Here is a 27,480-nt window from a genome sequence, read left to right on the forward strand (position 1 = left end):
TTTTAATTTTACTGCTAAGCTTAAATCCTGTTGTTGTCTCTCTGTCTTTTGTCTACCTTTATTGATTGTGCATTCTAGTCTAAGCATTAATGAGTATTTAAGTAGAGAGATCTCTGGTCGACAGATCGTAATGCTACTCTTCTGCATAGCCCTAACTGCTGAAGTATTGTTTTGTATGATATCAATCTGACTGAATTTTTTAAGGAGATTTGGACATGCTGTTATGATTCTGTAGTTGTATAGTAGCGTAGTGTTGAGGGTTATATTCATGCATCTAATTACTAGTCTGTAGGTCAGTTATCCAATACCTGGTCCTCAGTGCATAACTGGAGGTGGTCCCCTATATCCAACCCCTCTCAGCACGGTTCAAAGATACTTCAGAGGACCGAGTGAATGATGCTGATGCGTATTATAAGGATCTAAGAGTGAAATGGCGCTACAGCAGAAATTAGTTGCTCCTTGCAGATTCCAGAACTTCCCATTACAGAAATATGAAGAAAATGTGTTCTTTAATCAAAGTTTGAGGTTTGCAATGGCTTATGGTTAAGCAAACTTGGTGAGAGCCACACAAGTCACTACACTATGGATTTCCCCAGGTGTCTAATTTTCACAATTTCCAGGTTTGCTAGGTTTCTTTAAGTGCTGGCTGAGCTAGACCCCACAATCTACAGCTAAGCACATTGCAAAAAAAGGTCATTTTTTAATGACAAAATGTGATGTGCACAGGTTCCGTTTTTGTGTCTATCCTGTCAGTGCCACTGGCCCTGCCTGCACAATTGAGGTATCATTTTTTTGGTAGACTTGGGGGAATGGTAGGTGGTAGGAAATTAGTTGCTCCATAAAGATACCAGAACTTTCCATCACAGAAATGTGAGGAAAATGTGTTTTTTTTCAAATGGTCGCAGGACTATTGCATCATAGCCCTCTCACCCTGGGCACAAGAAGATTGCTGGATCTCCAGCTATTTCAATTCAAACGTGACTTCATTATATGTTCATGCACTTGAATTTATTTTTCATCATAATCAAATATTTTCATGTTGTATTCACATGTTAGATATCTTCTTTTGTATCGGTTATTTGTAATTTCCCAATAAATCACATCCAATGCATTTCGGTGCATATAGCACCTTCATCAGGGAAACCTGTTGAATAATAAAACAAAACTTGCTTTAGCCTGCCCTATTTCATGTAATTCACGATATAAGCATTACTGACAACTTTGTATGCTGACTGTGTGATTGCGCAAATGCGTGACTTAGCGCGATGGGTACTCGGGTGTTGAAGCAAAAATTCTACGGGATATTTAACAAAGTTCAAATGGGCTAATGGACGCCTATATCGTAAGTTCGAGCTTATGGTTCACTATAACAGTGGATCACGCTTGCTGGTGTCTTGCCTGAATGTTACCGCAATGATTCTAGGGCCGCTCGATCGCTTGCATGTGCTTGATTATACTAGAGCTACGCCGAACTTGCGGGATGAGACTAACATTAATGGCTAACTCATGCTCTAAGCGCTCACCTTGTAAACTTTGCTAAGTTATTCCGCCTACGCGAACTCCGCGCTGCATCTCCTAATGGCGCCGGGGTCAAATGTGTAAGTTTTTCTACCGGCGGCTTAACGCATGCGCATTACTACGCAAGCCGTTTTTTTTCAACTAACTTTGTGGACACAATCAATATACTACGCTTGCAGTCTAAGGAATGCTATATGATACGTGCTGCTCGCCCTTGCCATGTTATGCACCTAAGCGGTTGTAAGAATAAATTAAGAGCTTCATGAAGCGCTATGTGTAATATGATTGTTGCATTATACATATAACAACAATGTTTATAAATAGCACAAAAATTCTGTCCGATCATTTAGCCCGTTGGGCTTGAGGCTGTTTAGATAGTAAATCCAGTGATTCTCTCTTCTGAGTAAGTTTTTCTTATTTATTGAGCCCTCAATTTTGGGCACTATTTCCAAAATGCAAGCCCGCAGTTGGCTTATGTGGTGATGTTTCTCTTTGAAATGGACGGCCACCGTTGATTTCACAGATTCTGTTCTTATGTTGCTTTTGTGTTCTGTAAGGCGTGTTTTTATTTTACGTTGAGTGTGGCCTACATACACTGAACCACAAGGGCATTTCAGCATGTATATTATGTTCATTGTATCGCATGTCCCACTCACTCTTAACGGTATTTTAAACCCTTTCATGGGATGGGCTATCTCGTTCCCCTTCATAATGTTGTGGCAGCTGCTACAGTTCAAGCATGGGATAGTTCCACGATAAGTGCTTTGTGGGGGTCGCTCAATGGGGTATTTCAACATTTCCCCTAAGTTCTTACCTCGAGTGAACGCAAATAATGGTTCTTCTGAAAAGATGCCTTTGAAATCCACTTCCAATTTCAGTATTTGCCAATGTTTCCTAATAATGTTCTTAAATTGGGTACTCACATTGGAATATTTACTCACACATGTTATTCTTTTGGTGGGCGGTTGCATTTTCTTCAGTAGTAATTCATCCCTGGATGGTTTTTGTGCTCTTACCAATGCTGGTTCAATGGTTTGTTCAGGATATCCTCTATCCTGAAACCTCTTAGCCATGATTGTTAATTGCTCTTGACATTCTTGAGTTTCCGAGACCACTCTCCGTACCCTGAGGAACTGTGAATATGGCAGGTGTGTCTTCAAAGATTGAGGGTGGTGGCTGTCAAATTTCAATAAATTGTTCCTATCAGTGGGCTTTCGGTAGAGGTTAGTTTGAAATTGATTGTTACTTCTGGTAATCTCTACATCCAAATACTGGATTTTAGTAGTGCTCATTTGCCATGTGAAGCTAATCCGTTCATTTCTGTTGTTCAATGTATCCAACTCTCTGCATAAAGTGTCATCAGCGCCTTTCCAAATTAAAAAGATGTCGTTGATGAACCTTACGTACATCAATAGCTGAGTTGCCCATTCTTGTCGTTGATAGATATGTAGGTTTTCAAAATCCGTCATAAACAGATTGGCGTACGCCGGCACGGCGCAATTGCCCATCGATGTGCCACTCCATTGGATAAACCATCGTTGTTGATATTCAAAATAACTGTTCATGAGAGTGAACTCCATTAGCTCCATTAAAAATACTTGCAGGTCTTGATCATATGTGCTGTTCAGTAGGGCATTTTCTATGGCTTCCAAATTAGAGATGGAGGTGAGCTTATTTAAATTGACAAGGAAAATAAGACTAAGACACTTCTTTGACAATGTCCTTACAGAACCTTCGCAAGTGAAAACTGATGAGTTAAGAGGGCTAAAGACTACCAGTACGTACATGCCACCAGTTAGCCACAAGACAATTGACCTTTTTGAAGTCTTATGTAAACAAGAAATAGAAAAAGTCAATACAAAGAAAACGCCTAAAAGGAAGAACATGACAAACAAGGAGTATGGCACAATACAAGCATTGGCCAAAAACGACAAGATTGTGTGTCAAAAGGCAGATAAGGGAGGGGCCATGGTAATCTTGAATAAACCATACTACGAGTTAATGATCAAGGAACACATTGAAGATGAGTCATTGTACATGGAAATTGATTATAATCCCACTGAAGAAATCCGAAAAACCTTATCCAACATACTGACGAGAGCAGAAGATAAAGGAATCATATCAGACAAAACCAGGAAATATCTAACTCAGGAGAGTCCTAAGAGTCCAATCATATATATGGTACCTAAGGTTCATAAAGACTTGCACAAACCACCCTGCCGCCCTATAGTTTCTACGAAGGGAAGTCTCCACGAACCCGTGGGAAAGCTTATCGATAAATACTTGCAACCATTGGTGTTAAAATCCACATCATACATAAAGGACACCACTGACTTTTTGGTAAGATTGAACAGCCTAAAAACAACAGAGAACATAACAATGGTAACCATAGATGTGAAGGCGCTTTATACGTCAATACCACATAAGGAAGGCCTGGAAGCCATAGAAAATGCCCTACTGAACAGCACATATGATCAAGGCCTGCAAGTATTTTTAATGGAGCTAATGGAGTTCACTCTCATGAACAGTTATTTTGAATATCAACAACGATGGTTTATCCAACGGAGTGGCACATCGATGGGCAATTGCGCCGTGCCGGCGTACGCCAATCTGTTTATGACGGATTTTGAAAACCTACATATCTATCAACGACAAGAATGGGCAACTCAGCTATTGATGTACGTAAGGTTCATCGACGACATCTTTTTAATTTGGAAAGGCGCTGATGACACTTTATGCAGAGAGTTGGATACATTGAACAACAGAAATGAACGGATTAGCTTCACGTGGCAAATGAGCACTACTAAAATCCAGTATTTGGATGTAGAGATTACCAGAAGTAACAATCAATTTCAAACTAACCTCTACCGAAAGCCCACTGATAGGAACAATTTATTGAAATTTGACAGCCACCACCCTCAATCTTTGAAGACACACCTGCCATATTCACAGTTCCTCAGGGTACAGAGAGTGGTCTCGGAAACTCAAGAATGTCAAGAGCAATTAACAATCATGGCTAAGAGGTTTCAGGATAGAGGATATCCTGAACAAACCATTGAACCAGCATTGGTAAGAGCACAAAAACCATCCAGGGATGAATTACTACTGAAGAAAATGCAACCGCCCACCAAAAGAATAACTTGTGTGAGTAAATATTCCAATGTGAGTACCCAATTTAAGAACATTATTAGGAAACATTGGCAAATACTGAAATTGAAGTGGATTTCAAAGGCATCTTTTCAGAAGAACCATTATTTGCGTTCACTCGAGGTAAGAACCTAGGGGAAATGTTGAAATACCCCATTGAGCGACCCCCACAAAGCACTTATCGTGGAACTATCCCATGCTTGAACTGTAGCAGCTGCCACAACATTATGAAGGGGAACGAGATAGCCCATCCCATGAAAGGGTTTAAAATACCGTTAAGAGTGAGTGGGACATGCGATACAATGAACATAATATACATGCTGAAATGCCCTTGTGGTTCAGTGTATGTAGGCCACACTGAACGTAAACTAAAAACACGCCTTACAGAACACAAAAGCAACATAAGAACAGAATCTGTGAAATCAACGGTGGCCGTCTATTTCAAAGAGAAACATCACCACATAAGCCAACTGCGGGCTTGCATTTTGGAAATAGTGCCCAAAATTGAGGGCTCAATAAATAAGAAAAACTTACTCAGAAGAGAGAATCACTGGATTTACTATCTAAACAGCCTCAAGCCCAACGGGCTAAATGATCGGACAGAATTTTTGTGCTATTTATAAACATTGTTGTTATATGTATAATGCAGCAATCATATTACACATAGCGCTTAATGAAGCTCTTAATTTATTCTTACAACCGCTTAGGTGCATAACATGGCAAGGGCGGGCAGCAAGTATCATATAGCATTCCTTAGACTGCAAGCGTAGTATATTGATTGTGTCCACAAAGTTAGTTGAAAAAAAACGGCTTGCGTAGTAATGCGCATGCGTTAAGCCGCCGGTAGAAAAACGTACACATTTGACCCCGGCGCCATTAGGAGATGCAGCGCGGAGTTCGCGTAGGCGGAATAACGTAGCAAAGTTTACAAGGTGAGCGCTTAGAGCATGAGTTAGCCATTAATGTTAGTCGCATCCCGCAAGTTCGGCGTAGCTCTAGTATAATCAAGCACATGTAAGCGATCGAGCGGCCCTAGAATCATTGCGGTAACATTCAGGCAAGACACCAGCAAGCGTGATCCACTGTTATAGTGAACCATAAGGTCGAACTTACGATATAGGCGTCCATTAGCCCATTTGAACTTTGTTAAATATCCCGTAGAATTTTTGCTTCAACACCCGAGTACCCATCGCGCTAAGTCACGCATTTGCGCAATCACACAGTCAGCATACAAAGTTGTCAGTAATGCTTATATCGTGAATTACATGAAATAGGGCAGGCTAAAGCAAGTTTTGTTTTATTAATCAACAGGTTTCCCTGATGAAGGTGCTATATGCACCGAAATGCATTGGATGTGATTTATTGGGAAATTACAAATAACCGATACAAAAGAAAATATCTAACATGTGAATACAACATGAAAATATTTGATTATGATGAAAAATAAATTCAAGTGCATGAACATATAATGAAGTCACGTTTGAATTGAAATAGCTGGAGATCCAGCAATCTTCTTGTGCCCAGGGTGAGAGGGCTATGATGCAATAGTCCTGCGACCATTTGATTATTCGATTACACTCAGGGAGGAGAGTGATACCCAAGGAAGCACGGATAACGTAATTAAACTCACAGGTTGTGCACATCCTAATCTTTGAAGAAAATGTGTTTTTTGTCACAGTCTGAGGTTTGCAACGGCTACTGGTTAGGAAAACCTGGGCATAGCCACTCGAATCACCCCACCATTATTCCCCAAGGTGTCTAGTTTTCAACAATATTCAGGTTTATTATGTTTTCCTAGGTGCTTGCTGAGCTGAGGCCCAAAACACATACCTATCCACATTGCAAAAAATGGATCCGTTTTCGAAAGAAAAAGGCGAAGTGTCCATGTTATGTTTTGATGCCTTTCCTGTTAAGGCCACTAACCATCCCACACAAGTGAGGTACCATTTTTATCAGGAGAGTTGGGGGAATGGTAGATGGTAGAACATTTGTTACTCACTGCAGATTCCAAACGTTCCATCACAGAAATGTAAGGAAAATTATTTTGTTGCCAAAGTTTGAGGTTTGCAAGGGCTTATGGTTAAGAAAACCTATTGTGATCCACGCAAGACACCCCACCATTGATTCCGCCAGGTGTGTAGTGTATTTTTCAAATGTATGCCAGTTTACTATGTTTCCCAAGGTGACGGCTAAACTAGGACCAAAATCTATAGCTAGCCACATTGCAAAAACAGGGTAAATTTTCAGTGGAAAAATGTTTTGACGCCTTTCTTGTCGCATCCATTAGCCTTACCCAGGCAAGTGCGGTATGATATTTATCAGGAGACTTGGGAAATGGTGGCTGTATGGGATTTAGTTGCTCCCTGCATATTCCAGAACTTTCCATCACAGAAATGTTGGGAAAATTTGCTTTTTAGCCAAATGTGTTTTTTTGTCACAGTCTGAGGTTTTAAACGGTTTCTGGTTAGGAAAACCTGGTCAGAGCCACTCAAACCACCCCACCATTGATTCCCCCAGGTGTCTAGCTTTCAACAATATGCGGGTTTATTATGTTTTCCTAGTTGCTTGCTGAGCTGAGGCCCAAAACCCATACCTATCCACATTGCAAAAAATGGTTCAGTTTTCAAAAGAAAAAGGTGAAGTGTCCATGTTATGTTTTGATGCCTTTCCTGTTGAGGCCACTACCCCTCCCCACACAAGTGAGGTACCATTTTTATTAGGAGAGTTGGGGGAATGGTAAAAGGTACAACATGTGTTACTCACTGCAGATTCCAGACGTTCCATCACAGAAATGTGAGTTAAATTATTTTTAGTCAAAGGTTTGAGGTTTGCAAGGGCTTATGGTTAGTGTAGTTTTCAAATGTATGCAGGTTTACTATGTTTCCCACGGTGACGGCTAAGCTTGGGCCAAATTATATAGCTAGCCACATTGCAAAAACAGGGTCAATTTGCAGTGGAAAAATGTGATATGACATGTTTTGACGCTTTCCTTGTCACACCCATTAGCCTTACCCAGGCAAGTGCGATATGATATTTATCAGGAGACTAGGGGGAATGGTGGGTGTGTGGGATTTAGTTGCCCCCTGCATATTCCAGAACCTTCCATCACAGAAATATTGGGAAAATTAGCTTTTTAGTCAAATGTTGAGGTTTGCAACTGGGTAAGAAACCCTCTTGAGAGTCAACCCTCCCTCCCCCCCCCCTCACCCCCGGCTTATCCCAGGTGTCTAGCTTTAGAAATTTACAGGTTTGCTTGGTTTGACTTGGTGCTGTTTGAGCTAGGCCCTAAACTCCACAGCGAGCCACATTGCAGAAAAGGAAAATGTAATGTATACATGTTGCGTTTTCGCATCTATCCTGTTGCGGCAACTTACCCTTCCCACACAAGCAAGGTACCATTTTTATTGGGAGACTTGGGGGAATGGTAGGTTGTAGAAAACAAGTTGCTCTATGCAGATATCAGAACTTTCCAACACAGAAATTAGAGGAAACTTGTTTTTTCAGTCAAAGTCCGAGGTTTCTAAAGGGCTTCTGGGTAAGAAAACCATGCGGTAGCCTAACATGTCACCCGACCCTGGATTTTCCTGTGTCTCATTTTTTAAAAATGTTCAGGTTTTACTAGGTTTCACTAGGTGCCAAATGAGCTAGGGCCCAAAAGCCACAGTTAGCCACATTGCACAAAAAGTGTCAGTTTTCAGTGAAAAAATATGATAAGTGCATGTTGTGTTTTGGAGCCTTATCCTGTTGCGGGCACTAGCCATACCCAAACAAGTTAGGTACCATTGCTATCGGAAGACTTGGTAGAATGGTAGGTGGTAGGAAATTATTAGCTCACTGCAGATTCCCAACATTTCCATCTCAGAAATGTGAATACATTTTTTTGGGTCAAAGTATGAGGTTTTCAAGGGCTTCTGGGAAAAAAAACCTGGTGAGAGCCACACAAGTCACACCACTATGGATTCAAGTCACCACACCATAAATGTCCTCAGGTGTCTAGTTTTAAAAAGTATGCAGATTTACTATGTTTCCAAGGGTGTCGGCTAAGCTGGGACCCATAATCCATAGCTAGCCACACTGCTAAGAAAGGTACGTTTTCCGCGTAAAACAGTGATGTGTTCATGTTATTTTTTGACACCTTTGCTGTTACAGCCACCAGCCCTCTCCACATATATGACGTACCATTTTTATCAGGCGACTTCAGGGAGTTGTAGGTGGTACGAAACTCACTGCTCCCTGCAGATTCCAGAACATCCCATCACAGAAATATGAGAAAAATGTGTTCTATAATCAAAGTTTAAGGTTTGCAATAACTTATGAGTAAGAAATCACAGTGAAAGCTACAAAAGCCATGCACTATGGATTTCCTCCGGTCTCTGTTTTTCAAACTCTTCAGGTTTGCTATGTTTCTTTAGGTGCTGGCTGAGCTAGGCCCCACAATCCACAGCTAAGGCACATTGCAAAAAGGGGTCTGTTTTCAATGGAAAAATGTGATGTGCACAGGTTTTGTTTTGGTGCCTTTCCTTACAGGGTCACTTGCCCTGCCCACACATATGAGGTATCATTTTTATTGGTAGGCTTGGGGGAATGGTAGGTAGCAGGAAATTAGTTGCTCCATGCCACTACCAGAACTTTCTATCACAGAAATGTGAGGAAAATGTGTTTTCTTCATCAAATTGTGAGGTTATGGGTAGGAAAACCTGGTGAGAGCCACGGAAGTCACCACATTATGGATTCAAGTCACCTCACCATGGATTTCCTCAAGTGTCTAGTTTTCAAAAATAGGCAAGTTTGCTTGCTTTCCCTTGGTGCCGGCTGAGCTCGGGCGCAAAATTCATAACTAACCACATTACAAAAGAAGGGTCAATTTTCAGTGGAAAAATGTGACGTATCCATGTTGCGTTTTGGAGCCTTTCCTGTCAAGCCCCTAGCCCTATTCACACAAGTGAGCTACTGTGTTTATCAGGGGATAATGAGGCAATGGTAGGTGGTAGGAAATTAGTTGCTCCCTGAAGACTCCAGAACTTTCCATTACAGAATGTGAGGTAAATGCCTTTTTAGTCAAAGTTTCAGGTTTGCAAGGGTTTCAGTGTAAGAAAACCTGGTGACAGCCACACCAGTAACCCCACCCTGGATTTCCCCAGATGTCTAGTTTTCAAAAACTTGCAGATTTGCTCGTTTGTTTACCGCGCCAGCTGAGCTAGGGCCTAAAATCTACAGCTAGGCATATTGCAAAAAAAGTGTCAGTTTTCAATGGAAAAATGTGAAGTGCACATGTTTTGTTGTGCCGCTTTTCCTGTCGCAGCCATTAACCCTACCGACACACAGGTAACATCTCATTTTAATCAGGAGACTATGAGGAATGGTAGGTCGTAGGACATTTGTTGCTCCCTTCAGATTCCAGAACTTTCCATCACAGAAATTCGAGGAAAAATGTTTTTTTAATCAAAGTTTGAGGTTTGTACTGGCTTACACGTAGAAAAACCTCATGAGAGTCACAGAAGTCACCCCACTCTGGATTTCCCCAGGTGGCTAGCTTTAAAAAATGTACAGATTTAATAGGTTTACCTTGGTGTTGACTAAGCTAGGGTCCTAAATCCACAGTAGCCACATTGCAATAAAAGAGTCGGTTTTCAGTGAAAAAATGTGATGTGTCCATTTTGTGCTTGGAGGCTTTCCTGTTGCAGCCACCAGCCCTACCCACGTAACTGAGGTACCATTTTTATTGTGAGTTTTGGAGGAATGGTAGATGGTAGGGAATTGGTTGTTCCCTGCTCATTCCAGAAATTCCCGTCAAACGTATGTGAGGAAAATTTGTTTTTTGTTTTTAGTCAAAGTTTGAGGTTTGGAAGGGCTTCTAGGTAGGAAAAACTGGTGGGAGCCATGCCATATTCTACACCTTGGATTCTCTTATGTGTCTAGTTTTCTTGCTAGGTTTCCCTAATTGCTGTCTGAGCTAGGTTCCAAAAATATACAGCCAGCCACATTGCACAAAAATGTTCAGTTTTTATTAGAAAAATATGCTGTGTCCATGTTGCCTTTTTGCACCTTGCCTGTCACGATCACTAGCTTTACCCAGACAGGTGAGGTACTATTTTTATCGGAAACTTGAGGGAGCGGTAGGTGGCAGAAAAAGTAGCTGTTCCCTGTAGATTCCAGAACTTTACTTCACAGAAATGTGAGGAAAATGTGTTCTTTTAGTCAAAGGTTGAAGTTTGCAAGGACCTATGTGTAAGAAAACCTGGTGAAAGCCATGTAAGTCACCCCACGCTGGATTTCCCCGTGTCTAGTTTTTAAAAAAATGTTCAGATTTGGTAGGTGTCCCTATGTGCTGGCTGAGCTAGGGCTTAAAATGTAAAAATGTAATAAGTCCATGTTTCGTTTTAGGTCCCTTTCTTATTGTGGGCTCTAGGCCTACCCAAACAAGTGTGGTACCATTTCTCTCCGGAGACTATGGGGAACACAGAATAGTAGAACAAGTGTTATTACCTATTATATTTCTCCACATTTGTGCCTTCCAAATGTAAGCTAGTGTATGAAAAGAACACTTTTTTTTAAATGCCCTCTAATTTACATGCCAGTGTGTGTACCCACAAATTCACAGATGTGCAAATAACCACTACTTCTAAACTCCCTATCTTGTGCCCATTTCGAAAATACATAGGTTACCTTATACCTAATTTTCACTCTTTATATTCTACCATAATAATTACTTTATACCAGTACACAATGAAAAACCATTGCAAAGTGCAGCTCAGTTACTCGCTCTAGCTGCTTCTAATGTTCTAGCAGATGAAATGCTGGATCCGTTTCATAAATCAGCCATCATGACGAAAAGTTACAAAGGAACATTTTGTCACAAATGGAAGTTTTTTCCTCTAATTTTCAATATTTGTGTATAGAAACACTCTATTTCTTTGGGAAAACCTTTAAGGCTGTACAAAAATTACCCCCTGCTAAATTCAGACTTCTGTCTAGTTTTCATAAATGTATAACCACAACCTGGAAGGAGTTTGGAAGCACAAAAAAAAGGAAAGATTTGCTATCTCGTAGTCAAATGCCAAAGCAGTGGTAAAAAAATGGGTTTCCTGAATCAAGTCTGCGTGTTCCTGAAAGCAGAGAAGATGGGGATTTCAGCACCACAAAACTTTTGTTGAAGCCATTTACTGGGAAAAAACACATTTTCTTCTGCAGCACTTTTTTCTCATTTTTCACCCAAAAACTGAAAATGTTCCTACATTTTGACTAATTTCTTTATCCCCTCCAGAGTAATCCACAAACCCTGAATACGTTATGTTATGTTAAAAAGTCTTATAACGCACACGTACACCGAATGGTTTCTTGGCGCTCATAACAGACAAGACGGGCAAGGGTAAGTGGTTACTCATAGGCCGCTTTAAAAAGGAACGTTTTTAATGACTTGCGAAAGAGCTCATAGGAGGGGCAATGACGAAAGAGAACAGGGAGAGAATTCCAAAAGGAAGGGCCTAAAAAGGAGAAACGCATACCGCCATGTTTCTTGCGATGGTTGTGGGGAATACACAGGAGATTGTCGGCGGAGGAGCGTAAGTGGCGAGTAGGTAAATACCGCCTTAATTTAGAAGAAATAAAGGCGGGTGCCCGATTATGGAGAGCTTTGAAGATGGTGCAACCCAGTTTAAAGGTGCACCGTTTGGCCACTGGAAGCCAGTGGAGGCTTCTCAGCAGAGGTGAAACATGCTGGTGTTTGGGCTGGTGGAACACCAAACGGGCAGCCTGATTCTGAATCATTTGAAGTCTATGGAGCTGGTAGCCCGGAATCCCCACGTATAAGATATTTGCAAAGTCAACCCTGGAAATGACTAAAGCCAAGATGTCTAAGATGAGTGCCTCTCTGGTGAGAAATCGACAGATCTTGCGGATCCTAGGCAGATGGAAGAAGCAGGATGATGTTACAGCCGAGATCTGCGGTTTCATAGATAGGTCACCAGAGATGACAACTCCGAGGCTTTTCACAGAGCTGACAGGGCTAGGAGGGGCGCCAAGAGAGGAGGGCCAATAATTGTTATCCCACGGATTGGTCGGTCCACCCACCAGAACGAGTTCCGTTTTGCATGGGTTTAACTTGAGCTGGCTGTGGGCCATCCAATCGGAGATATACAATATGGTTGATTGAAAATTGGTGCGAGAGGAGGGAAGGGTGTCCAAAGGAAAAATCAGCTGCAGATCATCTGCATAATTATAGATAGTGGCAGGGGAGTGACGAAGAGAGACCATAAGGGGTTGCATATATAAATTAAAAAGAAGTGGGGACAGAGCCGACCCCTGAGGGACACCACAAGAGAGGGAAGAAGGAGAAGCAGAAAAGATAGAAAGGTGGACAGCTTGCGAGCGGCCGTCAAGAAAGGATCGGACCCAATCAAGAGCAACGCCCTGAATGCCGGCATTTGTGACATGGTCGATCAATATAGTGTGATCGACCGTGTCAAAAGCCGCCGACAAATCCAGCAGGACGAGGGCTTGAGAGATGTTATTGTCCGCTCCTGTTCTTAAGGTGCCCATGACTACCGCAATAACCGCCTCGGTGGAGTGGAGGGGGCGGAAGCCGGCCTGTAGGGGGTCCAGAAAAGAAGAGCTCTCAATGAAAGTACTCAGACACCGTGTTACATAAGTCTCTAAGATCTTTCCCAAATAGGGGAGAAGAGAGATGGGTCTGAAGTTACTCAAGACTGAGGGGTCTGCATTTGCCTTTTTTAGGATGGGTAGCACTACAGCCCGCTTGAAGGAATCTGCAACTACTCCAGTGGCTAAACAGGTGTTAAGAAGAGCCAAAGCAGGGTCAGGGCAAGTCAGGAAAATTTCTTTAAGGATGTGAGGAGGGCAACAGTCGTTGGGAGAACCGGAACTGACTTTGTGCAAGAGGCTGTGAAACTCAGTGATGGAGATGGGGGGGAAAGTATTGGATTGCTGGGAATTTGCGGGGGGGTAGTGAAAATGAATGGGGCGAGGAGGGAGAGGGAATGTTATTTTTAATCATGGAAATTTTGTCCTGGAAAAAGGCATTGAGCTCATCACACAGAGCTTGAGTAGGGATGGAAGGGAGAGTGACGCGATCAGGGAGGGAAAGCTCATTAACAATCGCAAAGATGTCTTTTGCTTTGGAAGCCGACTCCAAGATTTTGCAGGAGAAGTATGATGATTTTGCCTCTAGAATAGAAGATTTGTATTTTTTCAATAAGATCGTAAATTCAATTTTAAGCAGAGGATCATACTTGTGGCGCCAGCGGCGTTCGGCTTGGCGAAGAGCCAGTTTGTCCAGTCTTAACTGGACAGTAAACCATCGCTGGGCGTCATGAGGGCGCATAGCTTTTATAGTTTTTAAGGGTGCTACAGCGTTAGCGGCCGCCATCAGCCATTGCTCCAGGGTAGAGGCTTGGTGAGAGGCTGAATCAGAAAGCGGAGGGACAGAAGCTGCCAAAAGGGAGTGTAGTTCAGTCAGATTGGCATTCTTCCAGTTGCGAGCTGAGATGTTGGTAAGGGGGGGGCGACGATGGGGTGTGGAGAGGTCAACTGAGAAAGAAATAAAGTAATGGTCTGACCAAGAGCAGGGGGTTACCAGTGGGGGCGAGAGATCTAAGTTAGCCGACTAGACCTGATCTAGTATGTGGCCCTTACAGTGAGTAGGCGTGGAGATCAATTGTCGACAATTCATGCTGGTTAGAGTTTCTGAGAACTGTTCAGACAGTCTACTTTCCCGAGGGTCGGTGGGCCAATAATTAAAATCACCTAAAATGATGACTTTAGCATGATTAATAAGAATCTGGGAGACAAGATCCCCAACTTGCTGTGGGAAAGAGGGCATGTAAATAGGGGGCCTGTACATGAGAACACAGATAAGGGAAGACCTGGTCGAACAAAGTTGGATGACAAGGGTTTGAGTGTTGGGGATAGGAGTGCAGTCCAAGGTGGAAAAAATATACTCTTTACGAATAATGGCTGCCACTCCGCCACCCGCCTGCCCGCCTATACGATTAACTTGTATGATATAGTAGCCATTGGGAATGGCGGCCAAAATATCAGGTACAGAGTCGTCCTTTAGGATCCCCAGAATGTAGGTAAACAACATAACACAAATTTGGCATGGATAGCTTATTTTAGAAAAAGTTATGGAGGCCTAAGCATGAACAATTCCAAAATAGCCAAAATTAGGCTTTGCGCTTGGTGGACAGAGTGCCAGAGGCCTAGCAGCGAACAGGTTAATTGAGGTCAGACTGTTGTTCCAAATACCCATACGCTCCATTGTCCTGACAAGATTACAACATTCCAGTTTGTCAGCTGCCTTCTAAGGGATTCCTGCCCAATTTGGGAATGACTGATATTTTGGCCCTAACAAATTCATCCCATTAGCATCTTTGATCCAGGACCTCCATATGGATGGATTCAAGCAAGGGGACTATCAAGTTTTTGGTTATTTTAAAGAATTCAATTGGAAAGCCATCCTCCCCTGGTGCTTTGCTGGTGGCAATATCAATTCCGTTGCCTATTCTTCCTCTGTAATTTCCCTCTCCAGTATATTGGCCTGTTCTTCAGTCAAAAAGGCAGACTCTGCATCTAATTTGGGGGGAACATCTGAAGTATAAAGGGTCTCATAATACTACTGTAACTCCACTGGAATATCCATCTGGTATGTGAGCAGGTCTCATTGAGAATTGAGCAGAGATCGATCTTTCCAATTCAATCTGACGCAAGTGGAAAGCCAATATTCTACTTGCATTTTCATCCCACTCATAGTGACTTTGGCAAAGAAGGAATTAAGATTCCTCTGCTGCTGATGTATGCAAATCATTGAGTTCGATCTGGCTTTGAGTAGGGATTTTACGGTGGTAGAGGTCTGGGTGTCTTAGTAGGACAGTGTAAGAGTATGGACCATACTTTCTATATCAAGTTTTGCAGTGTTTCCATCCATAGGAGGCCATTGATGCATGCTTTGTCTTACCCCCAGGGAGTCTGTGCTGAATCTTCCAGGTATTATTCCAGGGTCGAGCAGAGGCAAGCTTTATCTTGGGGATTCCTAAGGTGTGAATTGTTCATAGGCCATCGTCCCTTGGGTGGTCTGATCATGTATATATTTTGAAGTGGACATTTATTAGGTTGTGGTCAGAGATCTAGCTTGGTGTTGTGGCAGATTTATTGTGCTAAATGTTAAGCCAATGATGATGTGACAAGAAAATAGTTCATCCTAGTGCGGAAATTGTATGGGCATGTAGTGAATATGTAGTCCCATTCATTGGGGTTTTGAAGACGCCAGGGTTCCATTAATGTGTGATCATAAACCAAGTCCATGAAAGCATGCCTATCCCAGTCATGATGAATGTCGGAGGCCCCTGATCTATTCAGTAGGGGTCAATTGTAATGTTCCAGTCACCTCCCAATAGGAGAACAGGGATCTGTGTATCCGGGAGAGGAAGATTGTCTTGTGGCCGGTGATGGCATAAATGGACCTCACCACCAGGACACTACCTTGCACCTTGAGTTTACCAAAAAACATATCTCCCCTTTGGGTCTTCCCATGCACACAAGATCTTACACAGAAATGTTTATGAAGAAGTATTGCCACTCCATTTTTACAGGTGATGAATTAACTGCAGTGTGAGGAGACCGTGGAGGAAATAGGCACATACCCGTTGGTCGCGAGGTCCTGCAATTGCACACCACGACGACTCCTCCTATAGGAAAAGAAATTTAAAAGAAATAACGCCTAAGAGACGCAGACAGGAGAAATAGAAAAGAGACTCACTCTATCACCACATTAAGAAGAAGATGAAGTAAATGGATGGAAGTAAGACAAAGGAGTAGAAACAGAGGAGGAAGAGAACAGAAGGAGCAGGCACGCTGGACCAGAGGCAGGAATTCCAGAGCCCTGGTGGTGTCAGGGGAATGCCAACAGACAAGAAAACAGCTTGAAGGAGACTGACAGTGGGAGCTTTGCTAATCAGCCGATGTGCCTGGGGTGACTGGCGTTTATGGGCAAAATGGGTGTTGCCCTGCCACCATCAAGGAAGAGGCAAGAACAGGGAAAATAAACACGGAGCAGCTCAAAAGGCAGTGTGCTGAATCTCCTGGATGAACTCTAGTGTACTTTGCAGATGTCGTGGCCCGCCAGCACCATCTGGGCAAAGTTTTCTTTGACCTGCAGGCACAAGCTACAGCAGTGATATCACATGAGAGGGAGTGCTGAATTAGAATGCCATGAATCTGGTTGCTTTTTGGGCACATGAACAGTGGCACTGGGAGGAGTTACAAAATCCATGTACTTCAATGGCTGGGGGTGGGGCAGGCCGATGAGGACAAAGAGGGAGCGGGTGGCAACAATTTGTTGATTTTCACAGAGGGGCAGGCTGTAGGAGGGGTGCATGGGGGCTGCGCTCCTGGCAGTAACATGTGTTCAGTACTGTATTTGTTTTCACTTTGAAAAAAATATCATGGAGCTGAGCACACAGAGTATACTTTATCTCGACTGTAGATGCCCAAGAGAAGGAAGGAACCAACTGCAAACAATTTCACTAGTGGACTAAGAGGTAAGTGTGCAGTTAAGCCTCTTCATCATGGACATCTTCACCCCCTTCCTTGTTTAGCAGCTAGGAGTGGAATTCTTGATGGGCCTTTTCTGACTGCAGCTTGACAGACAAATGCTCATAATGAACTTGGGAGGGTGTGTGAGTGAAAAGAAGGATGGGTGGGTGAAATTCGAACCAAGGATTACATCTCACCACTTTTTAAGGTCACCAGCTGCCACTGCGTTGTGCCTCCCAAGACTAAAGGGTTTTGCAGAGGCACTCGTCTCGAGCCGCGTTGCTCACTCAGGTGTTCAGCAATATATGGGAATGGAGTAGTTCTGCTACAAAAGAGGGTGGTAGGGAATAAGGTAGTTAATGGTTGTGTCTTTATAGTTTTCTTTTGAGTAGATATGCTTTTTGGGAGGGATGTTCCATTGTTTCTTTGGGTACTGGACTGAAGGAAACTCCCAGAAGTATGTCATAGAAAGTCTAAGTCACCTACTTAGGATCTCCAAAGGCACTGAATATAAGAGAATAGCAGAGTAACTCAGAAGAGCAAGTCTCCCCTTGGAAGTTAATGATTCACAATCCTTGTCTCACTTGTTATGAGAACCACTTCCATTAAGGTATTAAGAACAGAGAGGGAATGATATACTAAAAGGAAGAATAGGAGAAGACAAAGGAAAGAAAGACAGTTGAAAGCAAAGGATAGGGATAATAGAGGAAAGGTAAAGGAAATAAACTTACCTGAAAGTGTCTCTTTTCTGGAGGACTCGGTTTACCTGTGTGACTGAGGTGGAACTGGAAAGAAAGAAGAAGAATTACTTTTAATTGAGAAACACAAGAGATTAGAACAGAAAAGAGACTACAATTGAAACAGTATCTAAACATATTACAAGAGACAATGTTTCAGCAATAAAGAGAAAAAGCAACCCAAACTCAGTTGCCTAATCTGTTGTTTCTACAAAGCCTCCATTATCACATGCACCTTCCTCAATTGTACGTCTTACATTAATGATGTGACCCACCCGCTTTCTGTGGAGCTGCTCACCTTCTTCCAAGTTGAGGGGAGTCTCTTGCAAGAGGACAAAAACAGGCATCTGATGCCCCAGAAATTTTAGTTTTTCCCAGTTCTTGACATAATGTGTTAGACCACTGACATCCAACAAAGTGACATGCATCGCTGATTGAAGGAATTAAGTAATTTCTGTAGAGCACTGCTACTCCAATGAGTGTCCTGGCACGTTTACTAGGCTTCCCTATGAGCATGGACTGAAAAGTATGTCCCAAATTCATCATCATTATGCTCTGAATAAGGATGTTTTGAGTTATTTTTTAACGTTTTCCTCAATCTGGGGAAACGTTTGGTGGTTGGATGGGGGAGGGATATATTCATGGTGTGAGTTGGTGAGAGTGATACTGGCAAGCATCTCACAAAGTATAGTGAGCAGTCCACGGAGAGCAGACAGGAATCCCTTTATGTGGGATGGAGAAATTATCTCTGGTGAGTTCTGCAAAAGATTAGGTTACCACCAGGAAGGACAAGCGTACCGCCTATTACGTTGTAAGGGGTTCTCTGGGAGTGCATGTCTCACAGTTTCCAGGGGTAGGGGGCGGTTAGGGGGCTCTGGGGAATAAATGAAAGGGACTAGGAAAGAAGAGGGGAAAGCAGAAAATGGAGGATTGCCCTAAGGGAGGGACATTACCAACTACCTCATCTCAGGAAGTCCAGTAACTCTCAGCTCTGTAAGCCTGAAGTTTGGGTCGGCTGCCTAACCCGCATTATTATGGGCACTGCACCTAAAGAAAACAATAACTATAACAAGCTGGTATGAAGTAATATTAATATGAGATGCTGAAATGCGCCCCATCTATAGCACAATATGAATTACTGGGGTTTACTCAGATGGATCTGGAGGGTCCGTCACTGGAGTCCAAGAAAAGGGGTATGACACAAGAAGAAGATTAAGGGTGATATGCCAGTTTGAGAGATTACCATATAAGATAGAGGGACTCATGTCTCAAGGTACCAACATACTGGAGAGGGTGACTGAGAGAGGAAGTACTTGATTAACAAGTTTGACAATGTAAGCCATTTTCTGGCAGTTTGATAGGCACACAAAGTGAGGCAAAGATGGGCGGAGTCCAGGCACGCTAAGCATCAGGGGGCAGAAAAGAATATGCTGCAGGAGAAGCAATATTATCCTCTACCATCGTCTCAAGTCTTAGGAGATAACCTGGACTTATCTCTTTGCTGTCGTGTTTTTCAGGAGCAGTGCTTCTTGTTGTCCGCCTACTTCTGTGTCACCTTTTCCCAGCATAGATACTTCCCTTGCCCCCCATCATCCTCCTGGTGTCTAAAGTCCGAAGCCGGTGTAGGCACTGTCAATGAGGTGGGCCCTACAGCCATCTGTGTGCCCTCAATATCATCCCAAAAAGATTTTAAGTCCTCTGGCTCCCCATTTTCTGTTGTGCAGCTGTCGATCATAACATTCACTGTCACTGGTTCCAGTAGTCCAAATTTGATGTCCTTGTGACCCAGCTGAGGGTGAAGTACTAGGAACTGTTTCCTTTTGGTATTAGTTTCTAGCGAGAAGTCAGCCACAAAGAGTACTTGGTGGTCGCCAGACTACTAAGGCACGTGTCTCTTTCAAGTGGAGATAATGTGTCTAGCCTGTTGGCTAGAATGAGGTAGATCAGAATGTGTCGAGGGCAGACAACGGAGAGTTCGAGCTGGAACCTACAAAGGTAGGCATGGTAGAATTCCAAGGGGGGGATCAAAAGGTACCTGGAGTGTCACAGGGATAAACATGATAAGGAAGGCTACCAAGTTCTCATTCTCAGCATGTTCTGGTGTACCTGAAAGACACACATTGTATTTACACCTGCGGTCTTCAAGATCATTAATGATTCTGCACGGGAGCCACAGCTCAGTATCCCAATCTAACTTCTAACCTAGATGGGCTTTGGTCTTCGAAAGTGTCTGTTCTGCTGATGTAAGTTGTGCCTTACAAGCTGTAACCTCTCCCCTGAGGGATTGCACTACTGCAGTTGTGGCATCCACTGCTGAATTCAAGGCACAAATGGATACCTTAATGTCTGTCAGTTCTTTCAACAGGGTAGTAGTCTAGTATGATTAGGGCAGGCAAATACCCAGTTCCAATTCAGGAGAAGCATTAACATCATGAGACCCCTTTAAGTACCAAGAGGCACTGACCAATCGATAAAGTCACCAGGTCTTCCTCATGCCAATGCTAGCCTAGGGTCTTCATCGGTACACCTGATAAGGAGATTGCCCACTGACAGGATGCTTTGAACAGCAGGGTGTCAAAGGTGAATCTGGGGTCCCTCGTCACCTCCCCAGCCCATTTCGCCTGCCTTGGTGTCCGGGTCACAGACAGGGGTGGAGTCCAATCGCGTGGAGGTCTGAATGCAGACAGTTGGGCTGTCGCGCCCCAAGCATTATGAAAAGGCACCACCCAGAGGGGATGTCAGATGGGCCCCAGGACAGGGGTGGCAATGCCATGTCACCAGCTCATCTTGTGCTGGCCTGGGTTAGAGCACAGATAGGCCTGCCTCCTGCAAATGCCCCCTTCCCACACTACATTTCCTCACGATGGGAAGGTTTGGCACACTGTTTTCGGTGCTCTAGGTATCAGGTGAGGGGCTCCTCACTGCTGAAAGGAGAAAGCAGCAACCCTCCGCTCCCCATCCGACTTGCTTGGGCAGAGGCCTATACAGTGGATGGCAGGGCCAGTGTGTCACATCTCAGGAAGCACAGGAGCAACCCTGCTGGTTTCACACCTCACACACTTCATGGGGGCTGACTGACAGCAGCAGATCAGCAACGTCTGGGGCTGGGAGCATCGCGGGAGCTATCCTAGGGTACAGCCATGCTCTACTGCGTCAAGCCCTGCCTCCATACTGCATCATTTCTAAAATCTTGCAGTTCATCATTTCTAAAATACGTGGTGGGACCCAATGATTTAATTTCAAATTTACCATGTCTGAGTAACCTTGGTGCCACCTCATGCCTCTTCAGTCTACCACCAGAAATTTTCTGGCCCTTTAACTCACCCTTGCAGGTTATTTTTCATCCCTGCCTTTTCCCTTTGTCACTGTATTTTAGATTTGCAGAGTCAGCGTGCATGCGCCTCTCGGAGAGACATTTAGTAGCTGCTTTGGGAAGTGCTCCCAAAGCCGTCACCAACTTGCGAGAACACGCACAATTAGTGGGGTGCCCACCCATGCACGTCTGTGTTAGAGCAGCTTAAATGTCGTACTCCTGTGAGCACAAGTTTAACCATGTATTTGGTTAAGTGCAGAATGAGAGTTGTATCCCTGTGAATACAGGTTGAACGGTGCACCTTGTGAGTGTAGTGTGTTGCACATTAAAGCCAGACCTGTTGGCATTGCAAATTCTTGTTTTAATGTATTTTTGCAATGGGCCATCATTTGTGTGTGCAAACATATGCACTCTAACTTTAGATGGCAACACTTATACTTAAAAAAAAAACACTTTTAATGCCGATTTTGTATTTCTTTGCAAAAAACAGACAGACTTTGACAATGTTCATTTTCGAATTTGCTATGAATTCAATCCGTATGTCAGGAATTAACCTCCTTTATACGAGGGCCAGAGTTTTGTAGTGGGTGATACCCATATGCCATGAGTGGTCCCTTATGCCAAGTATTACATACAATGCAATTGGTGTTCCTATGTTTCATAAAGTGGTGAGCATGCTTTTTGCGATCTCTCTCATACCAATAATTCTCTCCAATATATCAGTGCCAGCTTTTTTCCATGGGTGACCCCAACCACACAACCACACACACGAACACACACAACCACTCACACAACCACACACACACAACCACACACACAACCACACACACACAACCACACACACAACCACACACACAAGCACACAACCACACACACACAACCACCCAACCACACAACTACACACACAACCACACACACAACCACACCCATACAACCACAAACAGAACACAAGCAACTACAACCACATACACACCACACACACCCAACCACACCCACACATACAACCACACACACAACCACACACACACACACAACCACACACACACCACAACCACACACACAGACACACAACCACAGAGCCACACACAACCACACACAAAACCACTCATTCAACCGCACACACACACAAATACACATACAACCACATACAACCACACACACACAACCACACACACAAACACACACACTCATACATACACAGCCACACACAGAACCACACATTCAACCACACTCACACAACCACAGACACAAACACAACCACACACACAACCACAACCGCACACACACAACCACACACACACAACCACACACATGCAACTACACACATGCAACCACACACACAATCACACACACAACCACACACACACAAACACACACACACAGCCACCCACACAACCACACCCACACACACAACAGCAAACGCAACCACAACCACACACACAATCACACACAACCACACACACACCCACACCTTCACCCACAACCCCCCACACACACAACCACACCCACACACACAACCACACACACAACCACACCTGCTCACACAACTACACCCACACACACAACCACACATACAACCACACACACAACCACACGCACAACCACACACACAACCACACCAAGCATTGGCATAGCCAATAGGTCTCGCCTATGGGACCTTATAAGTGTTTAGCCACGCAACAGTTGATGTGGTAGTACCAACGATATTTTGCATAATTAAATACTTAGAAGGTCCCAAAAGCGAGACCTATTGGCTGTGCCAATGCTTGTCTCTCTCTTGTTCTGGGTGTCGGTGTGTTTGTAATCCCCGCTATAAAATGTATTTGTGCTGTCTGACGCGGTAATATAGACTCTGACCAACAAATTGACTTAGATAAAGTGTTTTTTTCACAAACAGATATGTTATTCTGTGACAGAAGTGCAGAATCTTCATGCTCGATGAAATGATTTATTAATTTGCACAGAAATAATCAGTTTGGTGGTCGAACTGAACGATTTTCGCAGTGGGTTCTTCAGTAGCCCAGTCATTATAAAGGAGCAAAGAGGTGAAGTTAGCTGTATCTAAACTGAAAATTCTTTATTAGCATTTTCTGTTTGTTTCAGTTTTATAAAGCAAATTATAAAATGTTTCTTCTGCCAAGTACCAGCTCAGCAGAGAGTTCATTAGAACAAGTCAGTTGAAGTGTACACCAACCATGCATGGGGAATTTCAGCCACAAATATTCTGATAACCTTAAGCCAGGTCCTGAACTTACCATATTTTAAAACCAAATTGTCATTACCCCAAAGTGGTGCCTTTCGTAACACTACAGCAAGTCATAATGGTTTCTCCATGGATCCCAATTACGTTTTGGAAGACAGTTCCTACTCAGATTAAATTGCCTCTTGGCCTACATATACCAGTCTATTTTGTTAATCCCTACTCTTAAATTGGGTCCTACTCCACTACTCCATTTCTAGCCTTGTTTTGGCACATCAAAGCTAAATCTATGTCCTAACCAGCTTACCTTAGTTAGGTGTGATTTTATGTTCCCATATAACTAAAAGCATGGCCTTGGGAATAAGTTGAGATTCTGTTCACAGTGTTTTTTGTATTTGTCCTTCCATTTTTCCTGAGAATGCCTATAATTTGGGGCAATGCTAGAATATAGGCCAAAGGGTACAATTAAACTGCATCCTTCTAATCATGCATGCAAGTTTGGTCCATCACATTTCTGGATTTCTGCCCACGCAAGATCATCTAAAGAGTAATAAAGAGTGTTATGTTGGACCAGTGTAAAACAAGATCTCCTTCAGAATTCCAATGCTTCTTTCCGTTTTGTAACACTATGTCTCCTCACAAGGTTTTTCCATCTTTTTCTTAACCAGTCTAGTGCAATAGTTGTATTATTTAGAGATTTCTGATTTACTTATTTTCGTAACTGTTGCCAGCTACTTGTAGTCAAATCTTAATGACCTAACGGACTGATAAGGCTGAATGATGGATCTGATGAACGGTGGACCTTTACCTAGCAAGGCTTTGTGGCTACTACACGACGCCTTAAATTGGATTCTTCCTTGAATTAGGAGCCAGTGGAGTGAAGCAAGAGCAGGTTTGGCTAAAGTGCGTTTGGAAGTGTTTGTAATCGGACGTGCCACACAATTTTGCACGATTTGCAGCTTTTTGATGGTAGAAAGTGGAGCTCCTAACTAAGTATATAGCATTTGCATAGTCCAGGTTAGACAAAATCAATGCCTGGACCAGCACTCTACTAGCAGAAAAAGGAAGCATGGAGAGGGTCATTCTTAGCATTCTTAAGATCCCGTAACAGCAGGCTGCCACCATGAATTCTACATGTTTATGTCTAAAAGGGCTTTTTTAAATGACTTATGAATCCATTGCATTATGTAATTTTACCTTTCAAAAATTGTACTGCAATGGTCTAAAGTAACTCAGCAATTATTTAATAAACTTAAACTTAAAACCCTCATCCCAAACCAAGGTAGTTACTACCCTCTGGTCTGTCAAATAATTCACCTGGGACCTGGAGGGATATTTTTGCAAAGCATACTGGAATTTTGGGAACATCAACATTTTAGTGCAGCTCTCCCCACAGCCGACAACAGCTACATTCTCCAATTACGAATATAATATCTAAACTAAAATACTGTGCTTTATGCACATTATTATACATGCAATTAGTCTTGTCCTTTGCCACACACATGTCCAAATATTGAGCTGCGATTTTAAAGCCATAGAATAAACCAAAGACAATGAAGATAACTAGCTTTCCGACTAATGAATGGTCAAGGTCTGTTACATATATAAGTACCCTGCTGGTACATAAGGGGACTTTATCATCTAGCAGATGGTCCTCATAAAACCCTTATCCCAGCATATCTCCTTATCTAACAGGCTCATTTACCCAGCACCAGTGCAAAGAGCAGGTGTGGTGGGGGCAAGGGACATTTCAAACTTGTGCACAAACTTTGGCTAAAGCACCACATTGCTCTTAAACCTAGCTAATCGGTCCAAATACAACAATCAGGTCCATGTTCCCTGAGATAAACATCAGACTAAAGTCCATTTTCTGATTACTTTAAACGAGAATGGCCACTCCACTGAATGAAAAGCCTTCTCAGCATCTTGGGATCTAAGGACTACTGGATCGAATATCTTAGTTGCATAGTTTATGCAACAGTGAAAACGTCAAAGATTCCGTCTCGTTGACCCACTGGGCTGAAAACCAGACTCGTCCAATGTACTTGTTTTTCTATCACCACAATCAAGTGGTCAGCCAGGAAAGTAACCAATATCTTTGTTCCAGCAGTCAGTAATGTGATAAGACTGTATCGGAATCATGTATCAATGCTTTTGTTGCTATGCCCAAGTCCTCTGACATGTGGCATGCTACCATCCATGATATATAAAGAAAATCCACTGGAAAGCCATTTAACCTAGCATCTTTCCACTTTTGAATTGAGGGACAGTGTCCACTATCTCATCTTCAGACAGCTGCAGGCCTAGTCTTACCCTTTGAACATGATCCCCTGCCAGAATGGGGAGATTTCGTAAGAATCGCAGTGCCTTGTCACCTATTACCGCAATTCAGGTGTTAAAAAAGGGTCTCAAATACTCAGCAAAGACGTGAGGGACCTCCATGCAACCCCTAACCACCTCATTATTTCTTCCTCCAAGCTATTGATGTATCTGTTGAGATTTAGCTACCTAGGCTAGCAGTAATCAACATCATGAAGTCATCTCATAGTGCTTGCACTATTGCAACACTTTCTTTTAACTCCTGCCATTCCTCCTCTTCAGCCACATTAGAATATCCTTTTTTGCTGTTTCTCCTTTCCTCTTACTTTGGACCTGAATTAGATCTTGGCGGACCGAATACCCATGACGGATAGCCCGTCTGCCAAAATATAAATCCCGTAGGACAAGATATCTGTCACTGTTGTGACAAAGTAACCCATCCGCCAAGATTTATATCAGACCCTTTGACCTCATAGGTTTCCGTAGCATCACTATTGAGAGTACTGACCTCATGGTATCTTTAAATCAATGATCCCTTTGAGCCAATAGATCCTTTAGCATTTCCCATTGCTTAGTTTCCACACATCTAACAGTCACCCCTTATGCCTTCCTCCCCTGCAGATATTCTAAAGTTGCTTTTAACAGAGAATCATCTGAAACACACTCTAAATCTCTGCGTCATTGATGCCAATCAATAACCGAGTTTAGAAAAGGAACTTTGCACTCCTTCGCAGCAAGAGAAGTGCCCTGCATCCTCATTGGATGTTTTCCAGATATCTACTGGGCTTACCTTTTTGAGAAAGCTTTTCAGTTTGTATAAGAAATCAGGACCTATTTGCAGAGTCCACCCACTTTTTACTCCCACTTTGACTAGTAGGCACTGATTTTCTGACTCTGATTGTGTCAAAGTCTCTTCTACCCAGACCCAGGGCCTGTGTTCTGATTAAAAGTACACATTGAGGTATAATTACGTCCCTAATATATAATAAGGCAAGGGGGATTCAAACTACATATAAGTCCTCGTGTATAATAGGACAGGGAGGTTTAGAGGCCCAGTAGATTTCCTGAACTAGAGCGTCACCCTGTGTTACCTGCTGTCCTTTTAAAAGCCACCCCTGCAGGGTGCTTTTACATTTTAATTATATGCAAATTTGATTTTGTAATTAAAGGTACTTCCAAAGTCTCAAACTACCCTATTTTTACATATAAGTCACCCCTAAAGTCTCCTTTAGGTTCCCCAGTGGGTAGGGTGCCTTATAACTATAATCAGGCCTCGGTGAGGGAAAAACTGCCATTCCATTTTTCCCCACAGGCTCACATTGAGATGTTTTATTTAAGTATAAACATTGACAGGAGCCATCTAAAAATATACTTCAAGGTATCTAATTAATAGCTAAGATACATCCAACAACTTGCCACTGGTAGATTTATAATAATTATTACAGAAAATATGTTATTAAACTTTCTTTTCTGTGAGCCAAAATCCAGTTTTCCAGCTGCGCTCTCCTGATTGGCCAGCCTTTCACAGGATGAGCCAGAGCTGCTTCATGAGGTGTTAAGTGTCCTGTTAGAGTAGACAATGGATTTCTTGTAGGTCGAAAACTTTAGCTGCAGACGCCGACAGGCAGGTACAGGATAGGGGAGCCAAACCTGTCCTCAAAGAAAGAATGATAGTTTGGGACCAGCACAAGCTGACC

The 27,480-nt window shown here is 42.9% G+C and overlaps 1 protein-coding gene across 1 annotated transcript in view; it reads right to left on the bottom strand.

The window, feature by feature from the left end:
• LOC144797995 (mucin-3A-like) overlaps positions 1–27,480 on the bottom strand; it is a 149,503-nt gene that overhangs the window by 82,748 nt on the left and 39,275 nt on the right. The window contains exons 4-5 of the mRNA XM_078668791.1: positions 17,946–17,999; positions 16,323–16,367 (exon numbers count right to left, since the gene is read on the bottom strand). Coding sequence (XP_078524917.1) covers positions 16,323–16,367; positions 17,946–17,999 — 99 coding nt within the window. The remainder of the gene's footprint in view (positions 1–16,322; positions 16,368–17,945; positions 18,000–27,480) is intronic.

The sequence above is a fragment of the Lissotriton helveticus genome, chromosome 12 (genome assembly GCF_964261635.1).
Source record: "Lissotriton helveticus chromosome 12, aLisHel1.1, whole genome shotgun sequence".
Taxonomy (NCBI): Eukaryota; Metazoa; Chordata; class Amphibia; order Caudata; family Salamandridae; genus Lissotriton; species Lissotriton helveticus.